Source organism: Paroedura picta, chromosome 15 (assembly GCF_049243985.1).
Source record: "Paroedura picta isolate Pp20150507F chromosome 15, Ppicta_v3.0, whole genome shotgun sequence".
Classification (NCBI taxonomy): domain Eukaryota; kingdom Metazoa; phylum Chordata; class Lepidosauria; order Squamata; family Gekkonidae; genus Paroedura; species Paroedura picta.
In genome coordinates this window covers 3,331,976-3,357,253 of record NC_135383.1, presented here as the reverse complement: position 1 = coordinate 3,357,253, position 25,278 = coordinate 3,331,976, and the positions used below count along the sequence as shown (strand labels likewise).

The window sequence follows — 25,278 nt, the reverse complement described above, 5'->3', positions numbered from 1 at the left end:
GCTATGGAGTCCACCTTGCAAAGCAGCCATTTTCTCCAGAGGAACTGACCTCTGTAGGAGATTTCTCACTCCTTTTAACTGGAGATGGTCTGAACTGAATTTGGGTCCTCTGGATGTGAAGCTTGTGTCCTGCCACTGAGGCATTTCTTTCTCTGCGTCCAGACCATTTTCTCTCTCTCTCTCTCTCTCACACACACACCACACACACGCACACACACCACACACACACAGTGCCTGCCACTTGTCACTCCTTGTTCTTAGAAAAAATTATCATAATACTTCCGGAGCATCCCAGGCTGGGGTTTTATCATGACGCCGTGAGACAGACATTGCACTTTGCTGAGTGACTCACCTGAACCTGGCAAGGAAGTTGCTGGAAATTCATCCTGTGATAAAGTACTCTGTTTGGGGGAAGAACACAGAAATACAAACACAGACTTTAAAAAAAAAACGCCGCCACAAATGTCTCCCTCATCTGACTTTATCAGCACTGCCTCTTGGGTGACCTAACAGTCTGAGTCACTAGCTTCCTTTCCAGGACCATTTTATTTTTTTCATGTGTTTGGGCCAAGGCAGAAAGAAAGGACCAAGACACAGGCCCTAATAAGTAGCCAAACACCATATGCCAGAGGGTACAATGTGCTTACATAGAGCAGAGTACAACTGCCATGCTTGGCAGAAGAAATGCCCTGCTGGATTGAATCAAATGTCTATCTATTCCAGGGCCTGATATCCAAAGACAGCCAAGCTGGAAGCAAGCGAAGCATAAAGAAGACCTGTCCTGTGTTTTCAGTATACTCAGAGGTAAAATGCTCCTGAATCTGGAGGCTCTATTTAATTATAATTGCACCGAGCTACTGACAGACATATCCTGTATGCATTCGCCTAAAATTCCACACCTAAGAAGCAAATGGCTCTCATATGTGAGAACTCCCAAACTGCCTGTAAGGGTGGGCTCGGATAAGGAGCCCCTCCACCCTACCTAAGCAATCCTTTTGCTCCCCTGCTTCACAAGTGATCAGGGCAGATCCAGGTTTGAATAAATAGGCCAACAGCCACTGCAGGGAGTTTGACCGATAAAGGAGGAAAAAAACATATGTGCTTAATTCCTGATGGTTTAAAAGGGTTCCAGAAATATAGGAAGCCGATACAGAGTTGATGAAATGGGTCTTCTAGGCCAGCAATGTCCGACTGTCCACGGCTCTCCAAATTTGTGGGCAGAGGTTTTTCATGGACCTAAATTGGAGAAGCTGGGGATTGACCCTGCAACCTTTTGCATGCAAAATCTGACTCGTGAACTAGGCCTCTTCCCCACAGATTTGGATTTTACTCACTGAGGCCAAATAATCCAGGTCTGAAGGAGGCATTGTTGAAAAATTCAGCGTGGGCCCAGGGATGCTGAATCTTTTTTCCACGGTTGGCTCTCGCCAGTGGTTGCCAAGAAACGGCTGGGAGTTCTTCTTCTGCAGCGGTGCATGATGGGAGACAGGGACGGACACTGGCATGGCCGGGTAGCCATTTTGCTGCTCCAAGCCAGTCTGACCATGGCGTTTCAGGAACTTTCAAGAAAGAAGAATATTGCTGGATTAAACTTTGGTTGCTTCCGGAAGTGAGAAAAGCTCTCTTCTGTCATCAGCTTAATACGCGTAATACCTCTTCTAGGAAGTTGCAATCCGCTGCTTGGTGTGAAGAGGGCGAGTTAGGTGTGTAGGGGTCAGCATACATGGGGGAGGAGGGCAGGGGCTTCTTCTGCAGGCTTTCAGGCTCTGTACAGTTCTGACTTCTTGGCAGATTCCACTGTTTCATCTACAGGGGGGATCAGGATACGACACGGATATGAAACTTGCACAGAAACATAGTCCCAGGGAAATGTTCAGGTATTTCAAAGTCCAAATACAATTCCACCCTGACCTGTCTAGCCCAGGCTAGCCTCATCTTGTCCCACCTTGCATGTTGGCCCTGGTCAGGATTTGGATGGGAAGAAGAACAGCTGGGTGTTTTTTATACCCTGCTTTGCACTACCCCAAAGGGTCCCAAAGCAGCTTACAAACATCTTTTCCTTTCCTCTCCCCACAACCGACCCCTTGTGAGGTAGGTGTGCTGAGAGAGCTCTAAGAGGACTGCTCTGTGAGAACAGCCCTAAAAGAATGGTGACTGGCCCAAAGGTCACTCAGCTGGCTGTGCGTGGAGGAGCAGGGAATCAAACTGGCTCTCCAGATTAGAGTCCGGTGCTCTTAATCACTACACCACGCCGACTCTTCTAAGGAATACCAGGGTCTTTGGAGCTTCTCACACAGTTGCCATAAATCAGCTGTGACGACAGTGAGGGGGAAAAAAACACCCAAGGAATTTCTGCGCAAGTGTTGTATTCTGACACCCTGCCCCTTGCACAATCCTTGTATCTCCTCACAACATAAAATAAACATTTGGAATGCACTGCCATGAATACGCCAAAGACACCAGCCTCTAGCATAGCTCTCCAAAAACAACGATTAAAAAAATCCACAGAGCATAGGCTTATAATTCAACGTTAGCTGTGAATGTTAAATGAAACCTGTGCATACAAAGGCAGACTACCCGTCCTCTTTGTCGGAGAAAATGGAGGCTGTAATGCCCAACCTTAGCTAGCAGAAGGGAGGGAGGCACCCTATAGCTCCAGAACATTGTGCCCCACCTCCAAATCTCTTTCCTCAGGTGGGCGGCCACATTCGCTTGCAGCAGCAACAGAACTAAGCTGGAGGCCAGGGGCACCTTTAAGGCCAACCCAGTTTCATTCTGGGTATAAACTTTTGAGTGTACACATCAGACTGTAAGAATACTCTAAACCAGGGGTAGTCAACCAGTGGTCCTACAGATGTTCATGGACTACAATTCCCATGAGCCCCTGCCAGGTGCTACAGCCCTGGCTCAGTCCATGGCTCCCTTACATGGTTTATGTCCAGATGCAGCGGGGGAACAGCCGGGTGATGCTGGTGGACCAGGGCTGTGTATGGCTCATTGTACACTGGAGACAAAACCTCTCCCTTGGGATGATCCGGAGTGGGTCTGAAGCGGCTCCTTTCCGAGTCCTGGTTGCCGGGCTGAGGTTGTTGGGCCAGCTGGCCGTTCTTTCCTTTGGACCTCCGAGAACTTCCTTTCCTTTTCAGTTCAGGTTTCGGCACCCCTGTAGCCATCAAGACTGGATTGGCAGGACACTGAAACAGCAGAAGAAATTGCGTGTAGAAATAGAAGAATTTGCTAGCATTCATTCCCCTCTTAACTTGCACATACAAATTCAAAGCATTACAGACAGGGGTTATGTGCGTGAGCCGTAAGAGAGCAAGAAATCCAGAGAGACCCTCCTGCGGATCTCAGCTTTCATTTGAAAACAACCGTGTTTCCAGCTCTAATAAAACCAGAGTCCAGTAGCACCTTTAAGACCATCAAAGATTTATTCTGGACGTGCGCTCATGCCCTGAATAAATCTTTGTTGGTCTTAAAGGTGCTACTGGAATCTGGTTTTATTGTGCTACTTCAGAATCTAGCTCAAACAGGATGCGCTGCGTAGGACGCTGCCTGAGCACTGGACTCGGAAGGGAATAACCGTGCCTTGGATTACATGCAGCGGGAGTCACGACTCCTTCCCAAATCCCAAAACCCACATTCCTTTTTGGCTTAAAAGGCCCTTGGCCCGCACTTTCCAAGGGGGCACTTACACGGCCGGGTTGAGGCGGACAGTCTTCACCCAGCCCGTTTTCGGCCGCACCCAGCAACTGCCTCTCCGCAAGGGAGCCCCTGCTGTTCTGGGAGTGGTGCGTGGAGGTCGCTCCCTTCCCTCCCGACGCCCAGGAGTTTGTTCGGCCTTCGGAGTTCAGCGAGCCTCTCCCGCTGCCGGAGAACTGAATCAACAAAGGAAGGGGAAAAGCCATCCGCGTTATTATACTATGCAAACCTCTACGGAGGGCAGAGTGTTGGTCGTAGTCAGAAAAACCTGAATTTCAAGACCCCCCCCCCTCCTGCCCAGTGGTCTTGATAGACCTTTTGCTAATATAAAAGTGAGAGAACGGCAGCCCACCTAGTATTATGGGAACTTACCAGCCCCAGATTTGGTACTTTGGGTCCCGAGAAGCTTTCAGATCCAGAGAGGGAGGAATCTGCATTCCGGAACTGAGCGGTCTTAAGGCAGTACAGCCACTCTTGGTAATCTTCATAGCTGGGGCAAATCACCCGAATGGAGTTGATTAATCGGCCTGCGAGGAATATAAATGGATCCGTGTAACGGCGCCTTCTCTGTTCCTCTCTGGAGCCCTCCCCTCTGTAAAGCGTTTTGCGGGTTAAACGCCCCCATGTCCGTTCAACGCGACAGCGCCGGTCTCTGCTGTGGGTCTCATTCCCAGCTGTAGACCCCAATTCCTCCTACTCCACATTCATTACACATTAATTAACAACTGCCACCTCCTCGTTCCATCTGTGCCATATAGAATAGTAAAGGGGCTGCAGTCATCCCAATCGCACACACAAAGTGGCAAAAGCAAGCCACCTACTGACCATGATAATCTTCTTTAAAAAAAAGAATTATATAGCCTCAAGGTGGGTATTTAAAACAATAAAATAATACTATAAAATCGTAATGTTAAAATTCATAATAGGTCCCTTAAACAAGTTCTAACAAATGCAGCAAAACTTAGTGCGCATGTGTCTAAAGGGTTGCCCATTTGCGGCTGACTTATGATAACCCTTCATGGGGTTTTAGAGGGAAGAGACCCTCAGAGGAGCCCCCCATCCAAGGGTCAGCCCTACTTAGCTGCTCAGATCTGACGAGATCAGCCTAGCCGGGGCTATCCAGGGGAACGGTCTTTGACTAACGTTCCCCGATCCCTGTGAGCCAATGGCCTATTTATACTAAAATAGCAATATAAGGAAAGGTGGTAGGATTTTCCAAGTTTTTCCACAACAAACTGACGTTGGAGGATTGGAGGACTCAGCCACTGAGGAAGTCACTGAAAACAGACATTATCCTGAAGCCGTTATGGTTGTTTCTTCTTATATAACAAAGAAATTGTAAAAGAAATTATATTGGTATTCAGTATACAAATTATCACAAGTATATTGCCTCGGAGAGGTTCCTTGTTTCTCTGTTGACTAACCAGGTCCTGGCAGGGACTTAATGGATATATTAAAAAAAAAACACATAACTTTGTACGTTGGTGAAAGGAAAAACAGAAACGGCCTGCTGATGCCTGAACATGCTTCTAGGAGGCATTTAAGAGGAAAAATACAGGAGACAAAATTGGCCAGCTCAAATCCCCAAGACTTATAAAAAATTTCTGGACAGGGAGATATGGATGTGGTTGAAGAATTTCCGAATAATGAATTCCCCCTCCCCCTTGAAACTTTGCAGGGGCCCCTGTTCATACCTTCTATTAGAAAGGAGGTCTTCTGGTTTTCTTCAAATTGCACTTGGATCGCGTTCAGAGGCAATTCTCCCTGTGTGTATAAAAGGGTGAGAATGTGAAATCTGAGGATCCAAATTTTTAACAGTCCCTAGTCTCCCGTGTTCCTGATATGGTCCGTACCAGACTTCTCAATCCCATTTGACTTTTTTTTTAGTGAAAGACCCATGAAGCCATTACAAAGTTGAGCACTGTCCTTTCTAGCTGCAAGGAAGCCAGTGAGGTTCACTCGGTGTCTTTTTCCTTGCCTCCCTGGAGAAAAACCATGTAATCAGGAATCTGTCCGGATCCATCCGCCTCTCAGGATGGGTAATTGCAATGGGCGATCCAATCCTACGGCGATCATGAGTTCCCATAAATCTACACGTCCCTAGATAATACTCAGTTAATGACGAAGGAGGTCATAGACGTATCTCTCACTACCAAGCCCCAAAAGCCTTGAATCAAGACAAAAGGACGCAACGATGACCTGCCGCAAGAGTTAGGGAATGTTACATTTGGGGATTAGCAACGGAAGGCCTTCCTGCCCAATATCAAAGAGTCCTGCGGTACCATAAAGGCAGGCCCAGTTATTGCACCATAGCCTCTCTGCACAATGAGATTCAAGCACTCCAAGGCCTGACCATGCCTGGGGTCTGCTATAGCACATCTCCTGCATTTGTTGAAAGATCAGCCCTGGCTTTTGTGGCTGATTACAAAGGCTGATATCATAAAGGAAGGCAATTCTGTGACCCAAAAGGATTATGTTCTCTGGCTGGTCTTGTTTAAGCCCAGCCTTGGGTGATTCTCTCACGCTGTTTACCCTCTCAAGCAGTTTGCTCAGGATAAGGTGGCTGATTGAGCTTGCTTTTCCAAGAAAGACTGGAAACCTAGGCAAGGAGAATGTCCTGTAAGGATCAAAGTTTTTGTTTTATTCATGTAGGGTGGGGGAGAGAGCAGGAGCATGAATGATTAAAAGGTCCACAGCTCAACGGTAGAGTATCTGTTTGGCATTCAGAAGGCCTAAGGGTCAAAAATCCCCAGCCATCTCCAGGTAAAAGGATCAGGTTAACTCTAACATTTTAGCAAACTGGACACGCATGTAGGGCAAAAAGCAGGAGAGCTGCAGTTCACAAGAATGGTACATAACTTATGTATACATATTCATTTATCTACCCAAATATTTTATTTTCTCCCTTTTATGGGTCAAGTTGGATTATGGTTCATAGAAACTTAATTCAGTAAAACAACATTCTTAAGAACACCCCCCCACACCCCCATTATTTCCTTGCTGGGAGTCACATGCACCCCCAGTCTGATGGATTCCCTCTCTGGCCACCAGGAAGTGCTGTTTGGCTGGTTTTGCCTTTATGTTCTTGTTCTGTACTTCTGTACTGAGGACACAGAGAGGTGGGAGGATTAGAATAAAGTCTGAGTCCAGCAATACCCAGAATTAAACTTGGTTGGCCTTCAAGGTGTCCCTGGACTCAAACTTTCTTCGGCTGCTTCAGACCAACAAAGGGACCCATCTCAGTCTACCTTCCTGAAAGGCACCACGTCAAGCCACATGGAATGGAATTCCATCTTGCACTGATAAGAGTCTGCCATTTCCTTTCTTACAAAAAGCAGAAAACTGGCCATTATACCTAAGGGGGTCTGAAGAAGCATGCGTGTACATCAAAGCTCATACCCAGAACTAAACTTTGTTGGTTTTAAAGGTGCCCCCGGACTCAGAGTTTGTTCTACTGCTTCAGAACAACACGGCCACCCACCTAAATCCATGCAGATGAGAGGATTGTTGACTCGTCATTCTACTCCTGACCTCAGTGTTCAGCTGTGAGCCGCTGTGCTCACGATGCCAGGAATGCTGACTCCTCAGCGGAAGAGATCGGGGTCCAAATCCTTTCTTGGGGTGACATATACCCACTAGGGATGTGTGGCTCGGCCACCTCGGTGATCACTGAAGGCCAAGGCGGTCAGTAGGAGTCCAGCACCACGGTGCGGAGAGGACCTCCTAACGCACTGCCTCGGCCTTCAGTGATTGCCGATCCGCACATCCCTACATTACCCACTGACCCTGGAACAACCACGTGATCTCACAGGGCTGTTGTGAGGATGAAATGGGCAGGGGGAGCCGCCTCTGAACTCCTCAGAGGAAGCCCAGGGCAAAAAGAAAAAGCAAACCACTGTGATTGTTAAAATCACACAATGTGTTCGCTTTATGATCCCCGGTGAAGCCGGACGGGTGCAGTTTAACACCCAAAGGGGTGCACCCTTGACGGTCTCCTTTCATGAATCTGCAATATACAAAATCAGTCTGGATCGGAGCATCATCAAGCTGGAATGGGGAACTGGATGTGCTGCAGAGGATTCTGTGCCCTGACATGCCCATGGAAAGCCAGGTTCCCACAGTGTTGTCACAGGGCTATGAATCACCGTGGTACGTCTCTGCCAAAGCCCCACACTAAAGCAAATAGTCTTTTTCTATCATTACGAAGAGCAAACATGGCCACTGGCCTTCAAAGCATGGTTGCCAGTTTCTGCTGGGACAGTTCTTGGAGATTTTTTTTTTTGGGGGGGGGGGGAGGGGGGAGAGATTGGGAAGAAGAAGGAGAACTGGGGGTTTTTTTAATATACTGCTTTCACTACCCGAAGAAGTCCAAAGCGACTTACAAATACCTTTCCCTTCCTCTCCCAACAACAGACACCCTGTGAGGCAGGTGGGGCTGAGAGCTCTGAGAGAACCTGCTCCGTGAAAACAGCCTTAAGAGGACTGTGACTCGCCCAAGGTTACCCTGCTGGCTGCAGATGGAGGAGTGGGGAATCAAACTGGGAATCTTCCAAAATTCGCCCAGCTGCCACTTCCAGTTGGGTCTGAGAGCACCACCCATAAAGCCACAGGCATGTTCTGTAACAACTGTCCTGCAACGTGACCAGAGAACCCATGGCGGAACCAGTTACTTCACACGTTTGCTATTTCGAAAAGGAATCCCAAGACAGCTTCGGATTATAATGTAAGATCTTTGGAAGGGCTGAAACCTAATCCACAGGAGTCCTGCGTGCTTGGTTTTGGGCATGATTCTTTCACCAAAAGCGGAGGGCATGCGCGTGTAAAGTTCAGCACATACCCCGTTAAAAACAACAACCTTGTGAGGTATGTTAGGCTCAGATTGTGTGGCTGGACCAAGGTCACCCAGCAAACTGCCACGGTCCAAGTGGGGACTGGATGCTGGATTTCCCGAATCCTCATTTGACACTTTAACCACTGCACAGCGCTGGCTCTCATGTGACCATGAGGTGAGGCAGACTGAAGCAGGCTTCCCATAAAGCAAGACACTCTTTACAGGTCACAAGGGGCTAGTTCTCATTGATGCGGTCTCCCCCTGTCTGGATTGTGGCACTTCCAGCTGGATTGGGAGGCTCAGCTGACTGAATGCCAACAAATCCCCCGAACAGCATGTTATAAAGGAGCCAGCCAAGTGACACTTCTTGATGGCTTGCTGGAGGTTTTTGTTTTTATACTGAAAGGAGCACAGAAGGTGGAAAAGGGTACTGCCCTGACACAAGCCTGGGAACTAGGGCTCAAGCGGGCTGGGTCTTCAAATGTCAGGAGAGATCATTCCTCTGGCTTCAAAAGAATGCAGAAGTAGCCACTCTTTGAGCTCCAGAACAATTTAACATAAATACTGAGAAGCCAAAATATCTCCAGTGTAGCTGCAAGGATGGGCACAAACTGCATTTTTGCAGTTCGGTTTTGTGGCTGAGCCAGGAACTGAACTATGAATCAATATACCGGTTTGTGAACTGAACCAGTTCATATCAGTTTGTGAGCCATTTAAAATTTAAACCCCTGCTTTCTGCCACCTTTGCCTTTTTTGTGGGAAGCCGAAAGCAGTAGTTTAAATGGCTCTGAGATGAGCCATTTAAACCTCTGCTTACTGCCACGAACTTCATCAATATTCATGAAAGTTCGTGGCAATCTTTCAGTTTGTGAACACTGCTTGACAAACCACAAACTGGCCAAAATCTGTGATGGACTGTAGTTTATCACCTCCCCACCCAGTTCTTTCTTCAGAAATGGCAAGGTGTTCACCACGTCAAGAGTGCCGACGAAATCCTGATGGCCAAATGCCAGGCAACTTATTGGGAAAGGCTGCTGTGCAGAAGTCGACCCAACTCATAGGACGAGGGCAGTTTGGAGCTGATTGGCACTAGAGTTGCCAGGTGTGGGTGGGGAAATACCTGGAGAGGAACCTAGGGAGGGTGGAGTTTGGGAAGAGCTCAGCCCAAATCCTGTCTTTCTAATTAATTCACTAACTTCGCCACGCCTTCTTAGAGCCCAACCAGATGTTTACACAGGAAGTGTGTGGGTGGATTCCTAATTTAAAAAAAAAATTAAGCATCTGCAGGAACCTGCCAAGTCTGAAAAGAGGAACAGAGGTAGGGAAAGGGGCTAATTAACCCTTTCTCCTCCTGCTGAATTTTCCAGCTAAAAATCACCTTCTCTAAGCTATGTTCCCACAGACAGGAGGAAAAACAAGATACGGGAGCATTTTTCCTCCCTAATAACCACCGAACAAGCGATGGATGGAGATTTGGGAAAAGTCCTACCTTAAAGTAGAGGCCGTTGCATTCTTCAGATACTATGACCAGGGTGGAAGGGTACAGGATCAACAGGCGGTCGTGCTGTTCCTGAGAAACACACAAAAAAAGAGCTTTCGATGACAGCTGCAGATCCAAAAGGCTACACAATTCAAGCCCTTGCCTCCAAACCAGAGTTGTGGTCATTCGGTAACAGTTAACAGAATAAAGGTTCTGGAGAATTGCGGTCAAGCTGCAACTTGTCTTAAGGTGACTCCAGCAAAGGGCTTTTAAGGCAAGCTAGACAGAGGCAATGCGCCACGGCATTCCTCTGCAGAGTCTTCCTTGGTGGTCTCCCTTCCAGGTACCGACCCTGCTGAGCTTCTGAGATCTGATGGGACTGAGCTATACCATGCCGCCTTCACTGCACTGAGGATTTAAAAAAAGAAAACAAGTTTCTAGTCCTCAGGCTATGCAGATAATCTAATGAGTACCTGAGCCTCTGAAGGTAAAATATGATTTCGAACGGTTTGGTAAGGGACTTCCATGCCCTGCAGAACACCTCACAACTAGCAACAGCCTTCAGGGCATATTTATTGTAAGAAGCATAAATAAAACATAATTTATGCAAGCCTCTCTTTTTAAAAGGAGTATACACAGCTTGGCCTAAATGACTGGGTCCATTGGCCCCCTGAGCTCCATCTCCTCCATTCTCATGGGGAATGTCCTGCAAGCAAGATGAGATGCATCGAGTAAGTGAGCCAAGCCACAGACGATCTGTCAGATGTGGGCAAAATGTGCTACCCGAAGTCTCCCCAAAAGTTTAACAGCCACTCAAAATCAAATGCTGTTGTGCTTTCTGAAGGTCGCACCTGGAAGGGCAGATGCTGCAGCTTCACTTTAGAGACGCAGAGGATGTCGCCCAGAGACTCCCGCTGGGTGCCTCTCCATTCCCGCACGGGGGCGTTCTGCACAGACCATCGCAGCTGCTCCTTTCCAATAGAGCTCTGCGTCCCGTCATTCTAAAAGGAAGACACTCATAAACAATGATGCAGAAGACACCAGCGCCCACAAATCTACAAGTGCCCCAGGCTCTCTTTATAAGCCGATTAAACTTCCATGTTCAGAGGCAATATATCTGTAAATAGCATAAGAACATAAGAGAAGCCATGTTGGGTCAGGCCAATGGCCATCCAACCCAACACTCTGTGCAACACAGCGGCCAAAACCCAGGTGCCATCAGAAGGTCCACCAAGAAGAGCACTGCTCCAAACAGAGTGTTTCATCTCTACCTTTCGGCTAGTAGCCACTGAAGGACCCCTGGCCCTCTTGAAGCTGTCTAGGCTTGTAAGTTGACACACCAGATGGACCACTGGCCTAATCCAGCCAAGGCTGCTTATGCTTTTAAGGGTGAAGATCCAGCTTTAAACCCCCCTCTCGCCCAATGACCCTGGGCCAGCCACTCTCATCCTAACCCACATTGCAGGGTTGTTGTGAGGGCAGCCATGTGCGTCACCCTGAATGTCTGAGAGGAAGCATGGGAAAACAGAAAAGCTGTTGTTTTATCAGTTCTGAAAGGAAACTTCAGTCCAGCTTTGGAAGAGCGAAACGTCTGGATCAGAAGAAAGACCGCCGATCGAGTTCCCATGGAGCAGAATTGCTGTTTGCTGGAATTGTTGAGCCACCTGATACAGCTGGCAAACCGGTCCCACAAGATTCTCTTTCATCTCTGATTCACAAGGTGTTTTACAATGATGTACTGTAAATTAGTCTGAGTGTTTAGTGTCTCCAATTTTAAACCCTGAGCCATTTGAATACCCTTTTTTTCTGGCAAAAGAAAAAAAAGAAAGAAAAAATACTATAAACAAACGCTTCTATTTTGGTCATCCCGGAACATCTTCTCCTTATGTGGCAGCAGAAGCCACCACTGAGCTGGCGGGAGCCAGACAGGAAACAGTGAGTGGGCAAGAAACTCCCTTGGTAATCTCTGTCTCATCCAGCCTGGTGTAGTGATTTGTGTTGGATTCTCATCTGGACAATCGGGTTTGATTCCTTACTCCTCCGTATACAGCCAGCTATGCAACTCCAGGCCAGTCAAAGCTCTCTGAGAGCTATTATCACAAAGCTCTCTCAGCCCCACCTCCCTCACAGTCTGTCTGTTGTGGGGAGAGGAAGGGGAAGAAGGTGTTTATAAGCTGCTTTGAGACTCCTTCAGGCAGTGAAAAGTGGGGTATAAATATACCAGCTCTTCTTCTTCTTCTTCGACCCAGACACCCTCTGCTTCCCAGGTCCAGTGGAATTACCCAGGTGTGGGACCGGAGCAAAAAGGGGATCCTTTCATAAGGCAGGGGAAGAGTTTTCGGCTAAGGAGTTTCTAGGAACTGCCAATGACAGGGAACAAAAACACTGCAGCCGACTACTTTCGAAGGGGGAGGGGGGAATACCTTCACAGGTGTGCATTCCGGAACGGCTTCCAATTCATACTTGCTAGCTCATTCGTTTCCCACAGTGGCAGAACCTTTGTTTTAGGGGGGAAAGGTAAGCCCTCACTCCCAGGACGGGAGCAAGGCAGGAGAATGGAGGGGAAGGCGTGCCAAGGACAGCTGAAAATGGGTGCCTTTTACCCAGTAGGTTGTTCTAGGGCCAGACCACACATGACGATAATTATCTTTTGATATGAACACCAGACGTATTATTTGGCAGCCTCGGAGGGAGGGAGGGAGGGAGGGGAGAGGAATCTAGCTGTAGGCTGAGGCACCATAGAGAATGTGGTTAACCCTTCCCCTCTGCCCCATAACCAGAATGAAGTCCCAGCTTGGGGGGGGGGGGTAATTAGCTAGAGTTCAGGTGCATCTTTAACTGGGCAATTATAGCTGAGATAGGATGGAGATAGGAATCTTGCTTATATGGATGGCTGAGAAAATTCTGTTCCATTATATCTGAAGAAGTGTGCTTACACACAAAAGCTTATATCCTGAATAAAACTTGGAGGGTCTTAGAGTAGGAGGGTCTTAAAGTAGCAAACGGTGCCAGGGGCTCATGGGAATCGTAGTCCATGAACATCTGGAGGACCACAGGTTGACTACCCCTGGCCTAGACTATCCAGGCAATGCATAGCTATTGCATATAAAATTCACATTCAAATATATACTATGAGCACATCTACACACGAAAAATGTTAGCAGAAGGATATGGAATGGAACACGGTAGCAGTACGGAATAAGACTGGGGCAAATTACATCGGGCCAAATTTAAGTTTTCTTTGGTGCATTTAGAACTCAGCCTCTTGAGAGCCTCCGTTTGCGTTTTTATTTTTTTTATTTATTGCCTTTATAAATACCCTTTATAAATTTATAAAATTATAAATTTATATAAAATTTATATAAAACTATAAATTTATAAATGCCCTCGTCTCCCAGGGTTCAGGACTGCTGTTACAGCTGCAGTGTGATGCGTACTCAGTGCTCAGGGAAGGGAAGGATCAGAGCAGGCTCATAACAAAGAGCTGTCTTGAGCCACCGGTTCTACTGTGCAACTCGGTTCAGTCTTCCGGCATCTAGGTCAGCACCAAAACCAGACACTCACCTGAGCCGGGAAGGGCAAGTCGAGGCTCCCTCCGTTCAAATGGATCTGTTTCTCTAAGTGGTAAAGCCAGCAGTTCAGCTCCGACCTGTTAGGGCAGTAGACTATCAAAGGGTTCAACAAGGGACCTGTAAAGAGACCAGAGGAAACGTTGGCGCTTTTTAGCTACAGGGCAAGGTGCTGGTGCCCTGACCTGCATGGCTCAGGCCAGCCCAATCTCACCAGATCCCAGAAGATAAGCAGGGTCAACCCCAGTTAGAAGAAGAGTCTGTTTGAGGCCCTGCTTTACCCCAAGAGGTCTCAAAGTGGCTTACAATCACATTCCTTCCTCTCCCCACAGAAGACACCCTATCAGGGCTGAGAGAGCTCTGAGAACTGTGACTAGCCTGGATAAGAGACCTTTGGGTAGAGAAAAGCGGTGTATATAAGAACCAACTCTTCTTCTTCTAACCGAGACACATGTTGTTTCCAGGGTACTGAAAATAAAGACTTTCATAGATGCTGAATAATATGCATTTCAATCCACTTCCGGGGCATTTTACAACTGGATTTTATTGCTTGAAATGGCAAAATCCACTTGCAAGTTAACATTAAAAGTGCACTTTGCAACTGGAATCCGACTGTGTGAAATGGGAAAAATCCACTTGCAACTTATCTTGAAAGTGCATTAAAAGTGCACTTTAAAACTGAATTTTAATGTGTGAAATGGGAAAATTCCACTTGCAAGTTAACATGAAAGTGCATTAAAAGTGCACTTTGCAACTGGAATCCGACTGTGTGAAATGGGAAAAATCCACTTGCAACTTATCTTGAAAGTGCATTAAAAGAGCACTTTAAAACTGAATTTTAATGTGTGAAATGGGAAAATTCCACTAGCAAGTTACCTTGAAAGTGCATTAAAAGTGCACTTTAAAACTGAATTTTACTGTGTGAAATGGGGAAATTCCACTTGCAAACAACCATGAAAGCGCCCTAAGTGTTGACAGCGGTCCTTCCTCTGATCACCCTGCCTGCCAGTTCCCATCGTTCCCGCCATCCACCCCTCACACGCCTTGTAATAAACACGACAGCTAAGCTGCCCACTTCCCGGAGGCCGGCTATGACTGACACAAATGATCGATCAGTGATTAACCACCTCTTATTAAAATGTAGGCCAGGTGCAACGTGAGTGGGGCATTGATGGAGGCGCTTGGAGAACTGAGATAAACCGGCGCTCCAAAACCCGTCAAAATAAACCATTACTAGTAGAACAACACCTCTGGCCTTCCTTCCAGTTTTCCCGCTGCCTTGTGTTTATTGTAACACTGGCAAACTGAACTTCTCAGGGCTTCTGGGAGCCAGGAAAGACGCCACGAGGTCTTGGGAAATCTCTGGAGATTCTTGGGGTGGCGTGATTTCTACCATGCTACAGAATCCACCTTCCAAAGAAGCCCTTTTCTCAGGGAAACTGGGGTCTGGAGACCATGTGTAATCCTCCCAGGAGATCTCCAGGGCCAACCTGGAGGTGGGCAACTCTGATTGGAAGCCGTCTTAGCCCAAGCCAGCGTTCCACGCCTTCCTACCCCTTGCCATCTGCCTGGGTGCACAAAGCTCTTCATTACCACCTGCTACCTAAAAATTCTCTCCCCCTCCCCACTTTGGGTTAAAGAGACATTAGAGAAACCTAATTGTCCCATGATCGGCTATCAGTTTGAAATAAAACTTCAGCAGCTGCAGAGGGCGAAACGGCCTAAGCGTTCATGCACAAACAATGGCTTCAGTGTGGGCTTAAGAGGCATCTGTTCCCCCCTTTACCCCCCCCCCTGCCCCTGGAGTCTGAGAAGGGGTCAAAAACAACTCCAGCAACGCATGCCAACAACTTTTGAAGAGGATGTCTCTAGAAAGCAGAGCCAGGGAGGAAATGCAATCTGTCCAGGGCAGTTTGGCACACATCTGCCATTGCTCTAGAGCTTCTCATGCGCATTCAACTGTTCTCATTGGGCACATGAATGTTTCCCTTCCCTCTCACAACTTGCTCCCATACAGGGCTGATTCCCTGTTTTACGCTAACCGCAGCAACCAATGCCAAAGCATTCTCTCTGGCAATGGATTCTCCGCACAGGGATTTTCTCTGAGCTTTCTCCTCGTGACGACCATTCACCAACCATCAGCAGTGGGCATTTCGAGAGACTTAAAGGGGGAAAAAAACAATAGTAGATGCCTGGCATCCAAGACAGCCCCAGTGCAAGCGTATGGAGGCAGCCCTGGCTTGGCCACAAATGTCCTAGAAATAGCAAAACCAAGCGTGTTTGGGAAGCTTGGCAGGTGGGGCCTGGGGGTCTCCCAGAATTACAGCTTCCAAACTACAGAGAACAGTTCCTCTGAAGAAAACGGATGCTGTGGAAGGTGGGCTCTGTGGCCCTGTACCACACAGTGGCCCCTGCCCTCCCTGGTCCCCATTCCCAAACCGCCAGGCATTTCTCAATCTGGAGGTGGCAACTCTTGCCCCATTCCTCACCGGTGGCCTGGGGGGGGTGGGGGTTCTGGCAACCCCAGGCCAGAGATAAACCCAGAATGTGGACGAGACAAAATGAGGCTATTCCCACAACAATGGTCTGCAGAAGCCCCCCCACCCACGCTTTCAGTTTGGAAGGGAACAGGGAAGCAACTGGAGACTTGGTTTCCATGCAAATTAACGGCACCCCGGAGAGGTTATACAGCAGGCAAGTTAAGGCACCGCAGCGAATCCCTGACAGGAGTTTTGGGAGAGGCAGCGGCCGGGAGAATACACTGCTGCCCTCGTCAAGTTTTGAGTCACAGGGCTGCGGCGGCAAAACCGGCGTTCTGCATTTCTGAGATGCCCTAGTTTGTGATTGGGACAGAGAAGCCTGAACAAATCTTGAGGTTTTGCAGATGCCAGCCTAACAAGCTGTTCCGTGGGCTTATCAGAGGGCATGAACTTTCCCCCTCTGCAATTGAAGACCGCCATCGGGCTGCTGCTGGCCCCCTCCCCCAGGGCAATTCCAAAAGAACAGCAAAAGCGGGGTCGGGGTGGGGGGGAGAGAGAGGCGACGGTTTAAAGGTTTAAAACCCGTTCAGATTAAATTCCAGACCAGACAGGCATGTTTTCTTCTCCATCAGCCTCTAGGGCAGACGGGAGGAGGTCTTGAAGGAAAGGTTTGAGGTTTTCGATTCCTTCCCAAGGAAAGAAAAGGACTAGAGCCAGCCTTCCTTGCTATATTGGTAGAATGGACGGCAGTGTAGTGGTTAGAAATTGGATTTACGGTTGCCAACCTCCAGGCAAGATCTGACAGAGACCTGTTCCCCGGGAGAAAATGGTGACTTGTATGGCCTTGCAGCCTGCCCAGGAGCCGCTCTGCATAAGCCCTGTCCTCTCCAGGTTCCACCCCCCCAAAATCCCCAAAATTTCCCAAACTGGAGTTGGTACTCCTAGTTGAACGATGGCCATCTGGTGCCAATGACCACTCATTAAAGCCTCTGGTGGCTGTCTGTCTGTCTGCCCTACCTCGCAGGGTTGCTTGTGTGGATGGAAAACGGAGGAAGTGTACACTTCCCTCTGTCCAGTAAGGATGGGACGGAATAAAAAAGTCGCGAGAGAGACATTTCCTGTTGAGCCGTCACAGATGCTCAAGGTGATTAAGGGATTGACTCATAACTCAAAGAAATGTCTATAAGCCAGGCCTTAGCAATTCCGCGGACTTTGGTGTCTACGAAAATCAGAAATGCTCTATAAGGACAGCTACTTTCCCCTTCAGAAGCTTTTACTGACATATCATAAAACCTTTATCGAGCAAATAACTTCCTAGATTGCCCAATCTGAAATCTGTTTTCCTACGGAGTTTAATGGGGCTTACTTCCTGGTCAATCTGCTCAGGATCGCTATCAACATGAAACCCTGTTCGTGTCAACCAGACATGCGCTGGGAGTTTCCAGATTAAATTTAGATTTTCAGGAACACAGGGCCTGATTCAGACTGGGGACATAGCATGTGGAAAATGGCAGGGGGGGGGGGCTGAAGCCTCCCCCTCACATACATACACACCATCCTCCCCAAACTGAAATATTATTTTGGGCTTCACTGTTTTTACTCATATACAACCGATCTGGCCTTTTTGATCCAAGTTGGCCAATGTGGATGTGGGACTACACAGTTCATTGGACTGATCCCAAAAAGCTCTTTGCCCCCTTCTGCAATGCGCAAGTTACAACTCCACATCTGTTACTATTACAAGACACATCTGGCCCAGAAGCACGTAAGCAACCAGAGCCGCGCAACTCCCTGGGGTTTGGCCGCATCCCGAATCTTGCCGGCTCACTCTCGCCCAGCACCTCATGCCGCTTAAACAATCAGTGGCCGAGATACAGTTGCCGTAATTCAGAGGTGACTAAGCCTTGTAGCCACTACTGAACAGACAGGTTGATCTCCCAGGAAGGGTTTCTGTCGAGCGGCATGACTCAGAACAAAGTTTTTTAAAGAGAGAGAGAAAAGAGGGTAGGTGTGGAAGGGAGTTTGACCTCCTCTTGTGACCTCATTGCTGGCTGCTGTGATACAGAAGTGATCCCACCGCGGAGAGGAACACCAAGTCACACCATCAGTCCATTGTGCTTGGCGTTATCGATCTACACTCACTAGCAGCGGCTTTCCGGGGTCTCTAGTGAGGGACCTTCCCAACCACCACTGCCAGAGATGGAGACTAAAGCTGGGACATTCTGTCGCCAAAGTACACATATGCACAGTGGTGCAAGAGCACCACACCACGACGTCATAACCGCCTCAAGGATGCATGAGTTTAGAGCCATCAAGTAATTTCCAGCATAGGACCACCAGTTTGGAGTAGTGGTGAAAGAACCGGGTTTGCTCCCCCACTCTTCCACAGGCAGCCAGCTGGATGACCTTGGGCTAGTCACAGTTCACTTAGAGTTGTTCTTTCAGAGCTCTCCCTGCCCCACTTACCTCACAGGAGGTCTGTTGTGGGGAGAGGAAGGGAAAGGTGTTTGTAAGCCGCTTTGAGACTCCTTCGGGTAGTAAAAATCAGGGTATAAAAATCCCAGGTCATCTTCTTCTATGAATTAATGACATTTGAAATAACCTATCCTTGACAGCATTGCTCAAGTCTTGTGATGCGAGGGCCGTGGCTCCCTTGGTTGAGTCTATCATCTTCCTCTTTTCCTGATGCCTTCAACTTTTCCTAGCATTATTGTCTCTCCCAGTGACTCTTGTCTTCTTATAATGTGACCAAAGTACAAGAGCCTGAGTTCTGTCACCTCTAGTATGGGGCTGCCATGTGGACTTTCTCTATTGGTCCATCCTCAGTCACCTGACCCTTACTCCAGAGGTGGTGATACAACAGGGGAGCTGCAGGGGAGCCAAGAGTAGGTCAGCTGGTTGGTCTTCTAACTATCAACCAGGAAAGCACACAGGATGCAACTTCTGTGGCTCAAGTCCCCCTTCTGAGCTCCTTTTCTGGTGCTTTGGGCATAGATACGGCAATTTGGTGGGGAACAAACTGCACAATAAGAGTGCAAGGCCAGGGACACACGAGGGGGGTGCAGAGGAGGGAAGGAAACAGAAGTGTCCGCACCTGTAATTCGGAAAGCGTGGACCTCCTCCTCAGCTCCTTTCAGGTTTTCGATTTCATTCAGCTGGAGCTCCTTCAAAGGCAGCAGGCCCTACAGAAACAGTTTTGCTTTTAGAAACGGCGTGTCAGTTTGCTTTTAGATGTCGGCAGCCAAGGTGGCTTCTGAGATTCCAGCTTCCTTTACCTGATAGGTGAGTCCATTCGGGCCAAGGGACTGGAAATAGAGGTAAGCCTGGAAAAGTTCTAAGTAGCAGTCATTCACCTCCTGTAAAAGGATGAATGTAAACAAAAAGTTATTGATGCAGAATAATAAGAATAATAACAATGACAACAACAACAACAGTAATAAATCTTTATGCTTATAGCCTGCCCTTCTTAAATACTCAGGGCCGGTAACAACATGGATTCAATGATCAATAACATTACAAAATCCTATGTAAATGCCATCAAAACATTATATTCCTGTAGCCCCCAACTAGTTCAGATGGGAGGGAGGGGGCAAAACTTTAAGAGGGTGCTCAATTTTCAGCAGTGAGGTCAGCACTTCTTGAAGATCCACCAGGTCTAATATGCATGAGTATCACACTAAGACAAGATAGAGACCATGGCTCTTACAACATTGTTTACATGTAAACATCAGGCTTTTGAAATCTAGATCAAAATCATGCATGGAGATAAGTCCTTCCAGGGCTATGTGGTTTCATCAATCAAACATGCTTTAGAGACAGGAGTTCTTCTGACATCTCACAACCATGCTGGGGGGGGGAGAGAGATTTTATTTATTTTTATTTATTCATTCATTTATCTGTTCCACTTAATATTTCTGGTAATGCCTTGGAGGAAGAGCGTATCTCATGTCTTAAGTGCTACTCAGCGCTTAACGCCCACTCAGGGCGGCTGTCCCGCCCGAGTGCCTCCTCCTCCAACCGGCTTGCCTGTCTGTCCAGTGGCCAGCCAATCGCCTTCCACCCCCTCCCCTGACCACCCCCTCCTCCTTCCACTTCCCTCTGAGGCTCGGAGGCTGCAGATCCCTGCCGCCTGAGAGCTGCCCCAGCTGCCTGCAGCCTTTCCAGGTCCCGGGGGAGGGGGAGGCCATCCACAGAGTTCTTCCACCCCCCCACCACCATAATCTAGCTTCAGTTTGTATGTCCAAAATGCCAGGAGGATCCAGCTGCTGATATCTCAACCTTCCAGTTTGTCTCGACTCGCGACTTTCTCCCCTCAGCCTCCCAAAAGAATATATGGCATTTCCCACCCTTCCGTGGAACTCACCTGGCAGTGCTGAAACTTAAATTTGACCTTCGAATAATAGATAATCTTCCCCAGGTTCCGCACCACCGTCTTCCTCCGGCCCTTCTTGAAAAGGGCTGGAAAACGCTGGTCAAAGTTTTCTTTCCCATTTTCCTGGCTCGTGAGGTTCTATAACAAAGACAGAGGAGTGGGGATTGAAATATATTAAAAAATGAAAGGAGGAACAAACAAAAACTGGGGAGATGGTTTGCCAATACTATATTCCTCCATTCTAATAGCATCATTCCCTCTCGTTTTGGCTAGAACATGGCACAACTGCCTTTGTCAGATCTAGAATGGTTTTCTGCCTTTTCGGGTTTTCTGAGTCCCCCCCCTGCCCCCCGACCATGGTAGGGTTACCAGATCCAGATCTAGGTGGGAAATACCCAGAGGTTTGGAGATGGTGCTAAGGGAGGATGGAGTCCACCCTGTAAACCATCCATTTTCTCTTGAGAAAGTTTTAGGAGGAAGGAGGAAATTTAATTATTATAATTATAATCTCTGCATTCTGGAGATGCACTGTAATTCCGGGGGATCCCTGGTCCCATCTGAAGACTGGCATCCCTCCATATTTTACAGAAACTCCTAGAAACAAGAGCTTGCTCATCACAAAAAGACCTCAAGGAAGGGTCCGCATTCTTTTTGAGCTCTTCCTGGTTTCGCCTCTGATCCACCAGATCCTGCCTTAGCTCCTATTCCGGTTCCAACCGCAACCCACCAGCTTCTCTCTTGACTCTGACTGCCAGGTTCTATAGCAGCTTTTCCTCTGTCCAGTCAAGATCTGCCCTGACTTCACCCATGACCTCACCACACTGCAACCTGGCTGCATTCCCAAATCTTCAGATGTCTGTCCTGGATCAGCTTGCTCTCCTTTCCATTCCCTGATAGGTTACCAGATCCACTGGCCCAGGCAGGGGTCCCCCATTTTCGGATGTACCTCCCCCACACACACAACTTATCCAAAACCAGAATGCTGCATTTTACCACGACACGCTCACATCACCCAGAAGTGATGTGGTATCGTTTGGGGGTGGAATGTGACTCTGTTTTCTTTTTGGCAAAACTGAATGGTTAGAAGCAAATTCTACCACAGAGTTGTGCCCAAAAACTAGAGTGTCACCCCGATGTCTCCAACGTGCCATTGTCAGCACATCGTGTCACTCCCAGAAAGTGCCCCCCATCCCACACCGGCAGAGTAGGCCTAGCAACCCTACTCCCGGAGCCAACTGGGGAAGGGAAGAGGCCATGTTTGCAATCAAAGCTGGCAGCCCTAATCAGCAGAGATGCCTGCTCTGGAGGCAAAGTCAGATGGAAGGCCTGTTTGTTGCCGGGTCTCCATGCCAGCCTGGGGTGTTGCAAGCACGCAGGGCTGTTTGCTTCCAGCCCTGGAGAGAAGCCTGGTGAGGGGGCTTAAGAAGAGGCTAAAATTAATCTCCTGGACAAGCAGCATGATGATTAGCCCAGCTAAGTGGTCTGAAAAGGTGCTAATTGAGTTCGACCCAAACAAGAGGTTGCCAGACCGGGGCAAGAGCGAAGGCTCAATTTAGGCTGCTGGGCGTCACTGCCCGCTCCCCTGCTGCGTCCCCAAGCAGAGCTCTGCATAGCTTGGACACAGGGGGCCTTTTTCCATACACTTCTTGGTGTGCATTTAGCTTTACAATCACACCTTATTTGCTACGGTGTCCCAGCAGGGACCAGATATCTTTCTACAGAGTTTCACCTACCTCATCACCCAAGACTGTCATGTCACCAAATAAGCAGACGCAAACAGAGTGTCTGTATTACTTCCTTGTATTTAAAAAGTGGAAAGGTAGCTGCTCAGCATGAGGCGGCTGGTTTAGACCCTTTCTTCCTGCTGTGCCATTTTTTTTTTTTTTGCTGGTAAGGAGATCTGATTTAATATATATATATATAATTAAAATATGTATTAGCTGCCTGTCTACCTTACAGAAACTCAGCCACTTACAGTGTAAACAATACATACAATATACCGTATTTGCCGGCGTATAAGACGACTGGGCGTATAAGACGACCCCCCAACATTTCCACTCTAAATATAGAGTTTGTTACATTACATTACAGTACTGAAGTGCACCTGGCATATAGGACGACCCCCCCCCCACTTGGAGGCATGTTTTTCAGGGGGGAAAGTAGTCTTATACGCCAGCAAATACTGTATGTAAAAGGCAGTATGGAGGTTAGAGCAGGGGAAGTCAAACTGCAGCCCTCCAGATGTCCATGGACTATAATTATCATGAGCCCCTGCTCATGGGAATTGTAGTCCATGGACATCTGGAGGGCCATAGTTTAACTACCCCTGGGTTAGAGTGTCCAACTAGTATCTGGGAGATCCAGGTGCAAATCCCCACTAAGGCCCCGGAAGCTCACTGGGTGATTTTGGCCCATTCACACACATGCCACATCCTAATATACCTCGCAGGGCTGTTGTGAGAATAAAGTAGAAGAAAGGAGAATGAGGGAAGCCAGGGTGAGGTATAAAAAAAGTGAATTCCTAAATAACAAACCACCATAAAATACGTTTAAAACCACAAGTTAAAATCAATAATTTAAAACCGTCCATAGAGAAAAGTCCTAATCAAACGCCATCACGAATACAGCGAAACAGTAAAAACTGGCAATGTATTTTCTAATGTTGTACTTTTGGGCAGTTTACAACAATTCTGCAGCACTGCGGTTTGGCAAGAACCACACTGCTTTTCAGGCAGCAGTGGCCAGTTGGAGCTTCACCTCGACAAATATGTTGAGGTGAAAAGCAAACTTCGAACTGGCAGTGAATTTTGCCCCGTGCCTTCCAGATCTTTCTTGCTTTGTGAACTAATTGTTCCTAATTAAAGACAATAAATGACCGTTTGAGTCATCCTCACAACACAATATCTTTGAAGATCCAAGTTACCACCTCAGGCCTGTACTGTGTAGTGCAGGGGTAGTCAAACTGCGGCCCTCCAGATGTCCATGGACTACAATTCCCAGGAGCCCCTGCCAGCGAATGCTGGCAGGGGCTCCTGGGAATTGTAGTCCATGGACATCTGGAGGGCCGCAGTTTGACTACCCCTGGTGCAGTGGAATAAAGCTGTGAGTTAGTTAAACGCCTCCCTGACTCCCGAACTCTGTCTGTACAATCAGCCAACCCAGCTTGCCAGTATGGCCTTTTCAATAAAGCAAGTTGGAAGCTGTATGGGATAACTGCTGTACACACTCCTTTCTAACGCTCCTCTGTCATTTTTGGCCAAACTGGTGTGGCGGGTTGTGGAAGCCTCATGCAAAACCTGCAAGACCTGTTTAGCAGAGACAGCACAGGACAACGCAAGCAGCAATGGGGTTTGATATTGCTTTCAGCTGCCTCCAGCCGGAGAGCAACTATGGTATCTTCTCCCCTGCCAGACCTCGGAAAAGCAGGTGCTGAAGGGAGATAGGAAAAGATTCACGGCAACCTAAATGTACTCAACTCAAGGGTCAGAACAGGAAAAGCACACAGGTTGCCCGGAGCTGAAGGTTAGGGCCCATGGTACAAACCAGGAGGGCAGAAGTTAGCGGGCGTGTCTCTGCCTAATCCTTGTGGGCCTGCTTTCTAGCAGCCAGTGCCAAGGAGACAGCTGCAAAGTTGGCCCCTTGATAAATGGAAGGATCAGCAGTTAATAGCCAGCCCCAGCACTGCTTTCCTGACCTCACTTCTCTGGAATGGGCTTCACCTCCCACAACACCCACTTCAGCAGCCCTCATCAGCCAAAGGGGAACTGGCTAGCTGGTGACAAGGTGTTAATTGTTTGTGAGCCCCTTTTATCTTGTGTTCCTTGGGCTCTGCCGGGCCTAATTGGATTTTAAAAACCCTTAGCATCACCTATAGACAGATAAGAACAATTGGGACAGGCTCCAGAAGTCTGTTAAGGAAAAAAAAAAAAAACACCATCTTCGGGTTTGCACAGAAGGCAGCGTTACATGCATGACTTTTTAATTTCTGAGCACGTGTGATCTGAGAAGACCTTAAAGGTGCCCCTGGACTCAAACTTGGTTCTGGTGCTTTAGACCAGGGGTAGCCAACCTGTGGTCCTCCAGATGTTCATGGACTACAATTCCCATGAGCCCCTGCCAGCATGTGCTGGCAGGGGCTCATGGGAATTGTAGTCCACGAACATCTGGAGGACCACAGGTTGACTATCCCTGCTTTAGACCAACAGGGCTAGTCACTTCATTCATTCATTCTGGCTGTTTTCTCTACCTGGCTGGTATAGCAGTGTGCACACTTTTGAATTACACAGAATTCTTCCTTGAGAATATCTACCGATGCTTGAATAATGCACTTTCAATCCACCTTACAGCTGGATTTTACTTGCAAAAAGGCCAAATCCACTTGCAGACAATTGCTTAAAGTACACTGAAAGTGTGCGTCTGTAACCAGGTTTTTGTCCAAATGACAGAGTTCATGGGGAATGCCTCCATTTATGACCATTCTTTCTGTGGGGAATGTGCTACCTTTCCACCCCACTACTAGGGACATTCCACAAGGATAAATTAGACTCCATAGAGCATCAAAGAGCAGGCACAGGGAGGTGGAAAGCGACTAAACAGCAGTTAGCAATTTCACAGAGGGGCAATTAAAGTACAAGGAAAAGAAGATTAAATATTTGCTGCTGGCTTTATTGATCAGCTGCCAGCGCTGGAAGAGATAAAATAAAAATATGCAGCTGCTGACAATGAAGCAGTTCCACGCAGAGCTGAAAAGGAGATTTCTCTGTTTTAAAAAAGAGCAGACCTAGGAGAGAGCTGTTGGTGCAAAATTTGGTGGTGGGAGACCGGAGTTTAAATCTTAGCTTTGC

The 25,278-nt window shown here is 47.9% G+C and overlaps 2 protein-coding genes across 5 annotated transcripts in view; one reads left to right on the top strand and one right to left on the bottom strand.

The window, feature by feature from the left end:
- The window catches only part of PLEKHN1 (pleckstrin homology domain containing N1), a 40,155-nt gene that overhangs the window by 2,706 nt on the left and 12,171 nt on the right, over positions 1 to 25,278 (bottom strand). The window contains exons 3-15 of the mRNA XM_077311729.1: positions 20,426 to 20,572; positions 19,338 to 19,418; positions 19,157 to 19,244; positions 13,578 to 13,702; positions 10,865 to 11,014; positions 10,023 to 10,103; positions 5,397 to 5,466; positions 4,075 to 4,229; positions 3,696 to 3,878; positions 2,928 to 3,194; positions 1,654 to 1,806; positions 1,335 to 1,559; positions 353 to 401 (exon numbers count right to left, since the gene is read on the bottom strand). Of these exons, the coding sequence (XP_077167844.1) occupies positions 353 to 401; positions 1,335 to 1,559; positions 1,654 to 1,806; positions 2,928 to 3,194; positions 3,696 to 3,878; positions 4,075 to 4,229; positions 5,397 to 5,466; positions 10,023 to 10,103; positions 10,865 to 11,014; positions 13,578 to 13,702; positions 19,157 to 19,244; positions 19,338 to 19,418; positions 20,426 to 20,572 (1,774 nt within the window). The remainder of the gene's footprint in view (positions 1 to 352; positions 402 to 1,334; positions 1,560 to 1,653; positions 1,807 to 2,927; positions 3,195 to 3,695; positions 3,879 to 4,074; positions 4,230 to 5,396; positions 5,467 to 10,022; positions 10,104 to 10,864; positions 11,015 to 13,577; positions 13,703 to 19,156; positions 19,245 to 19,337; positions 19,419 to 20,425; positions 20,573 to 25,278) is intronic.
- PERM1 (PPARGC1 and ESRR induced regulator, muscle 1) overlaps positions 1 to 25,278 on the top strand; it is a 58,092-nt gene that overhangs the window by 26,844 nt on the left and 5,970 nt on the right. For 2 of the 4 annotated variants that reach the window (XM_077311725.1, XM_077311728.1), the window contains exon 4: positions 724 to 804. In XM_077311725.1, coding sequence (XP_077167840.1) covers positions 724 to 804 — 81 coding nt within the window. Of the gene's footprint in view, positions 1 to 723; positions 1,014 to 25,278 lie in introns of those variants that run through there. The other 2 variants (XM_077311724.1, XM_077311721.1) reach the window with 1 other exon arrangement.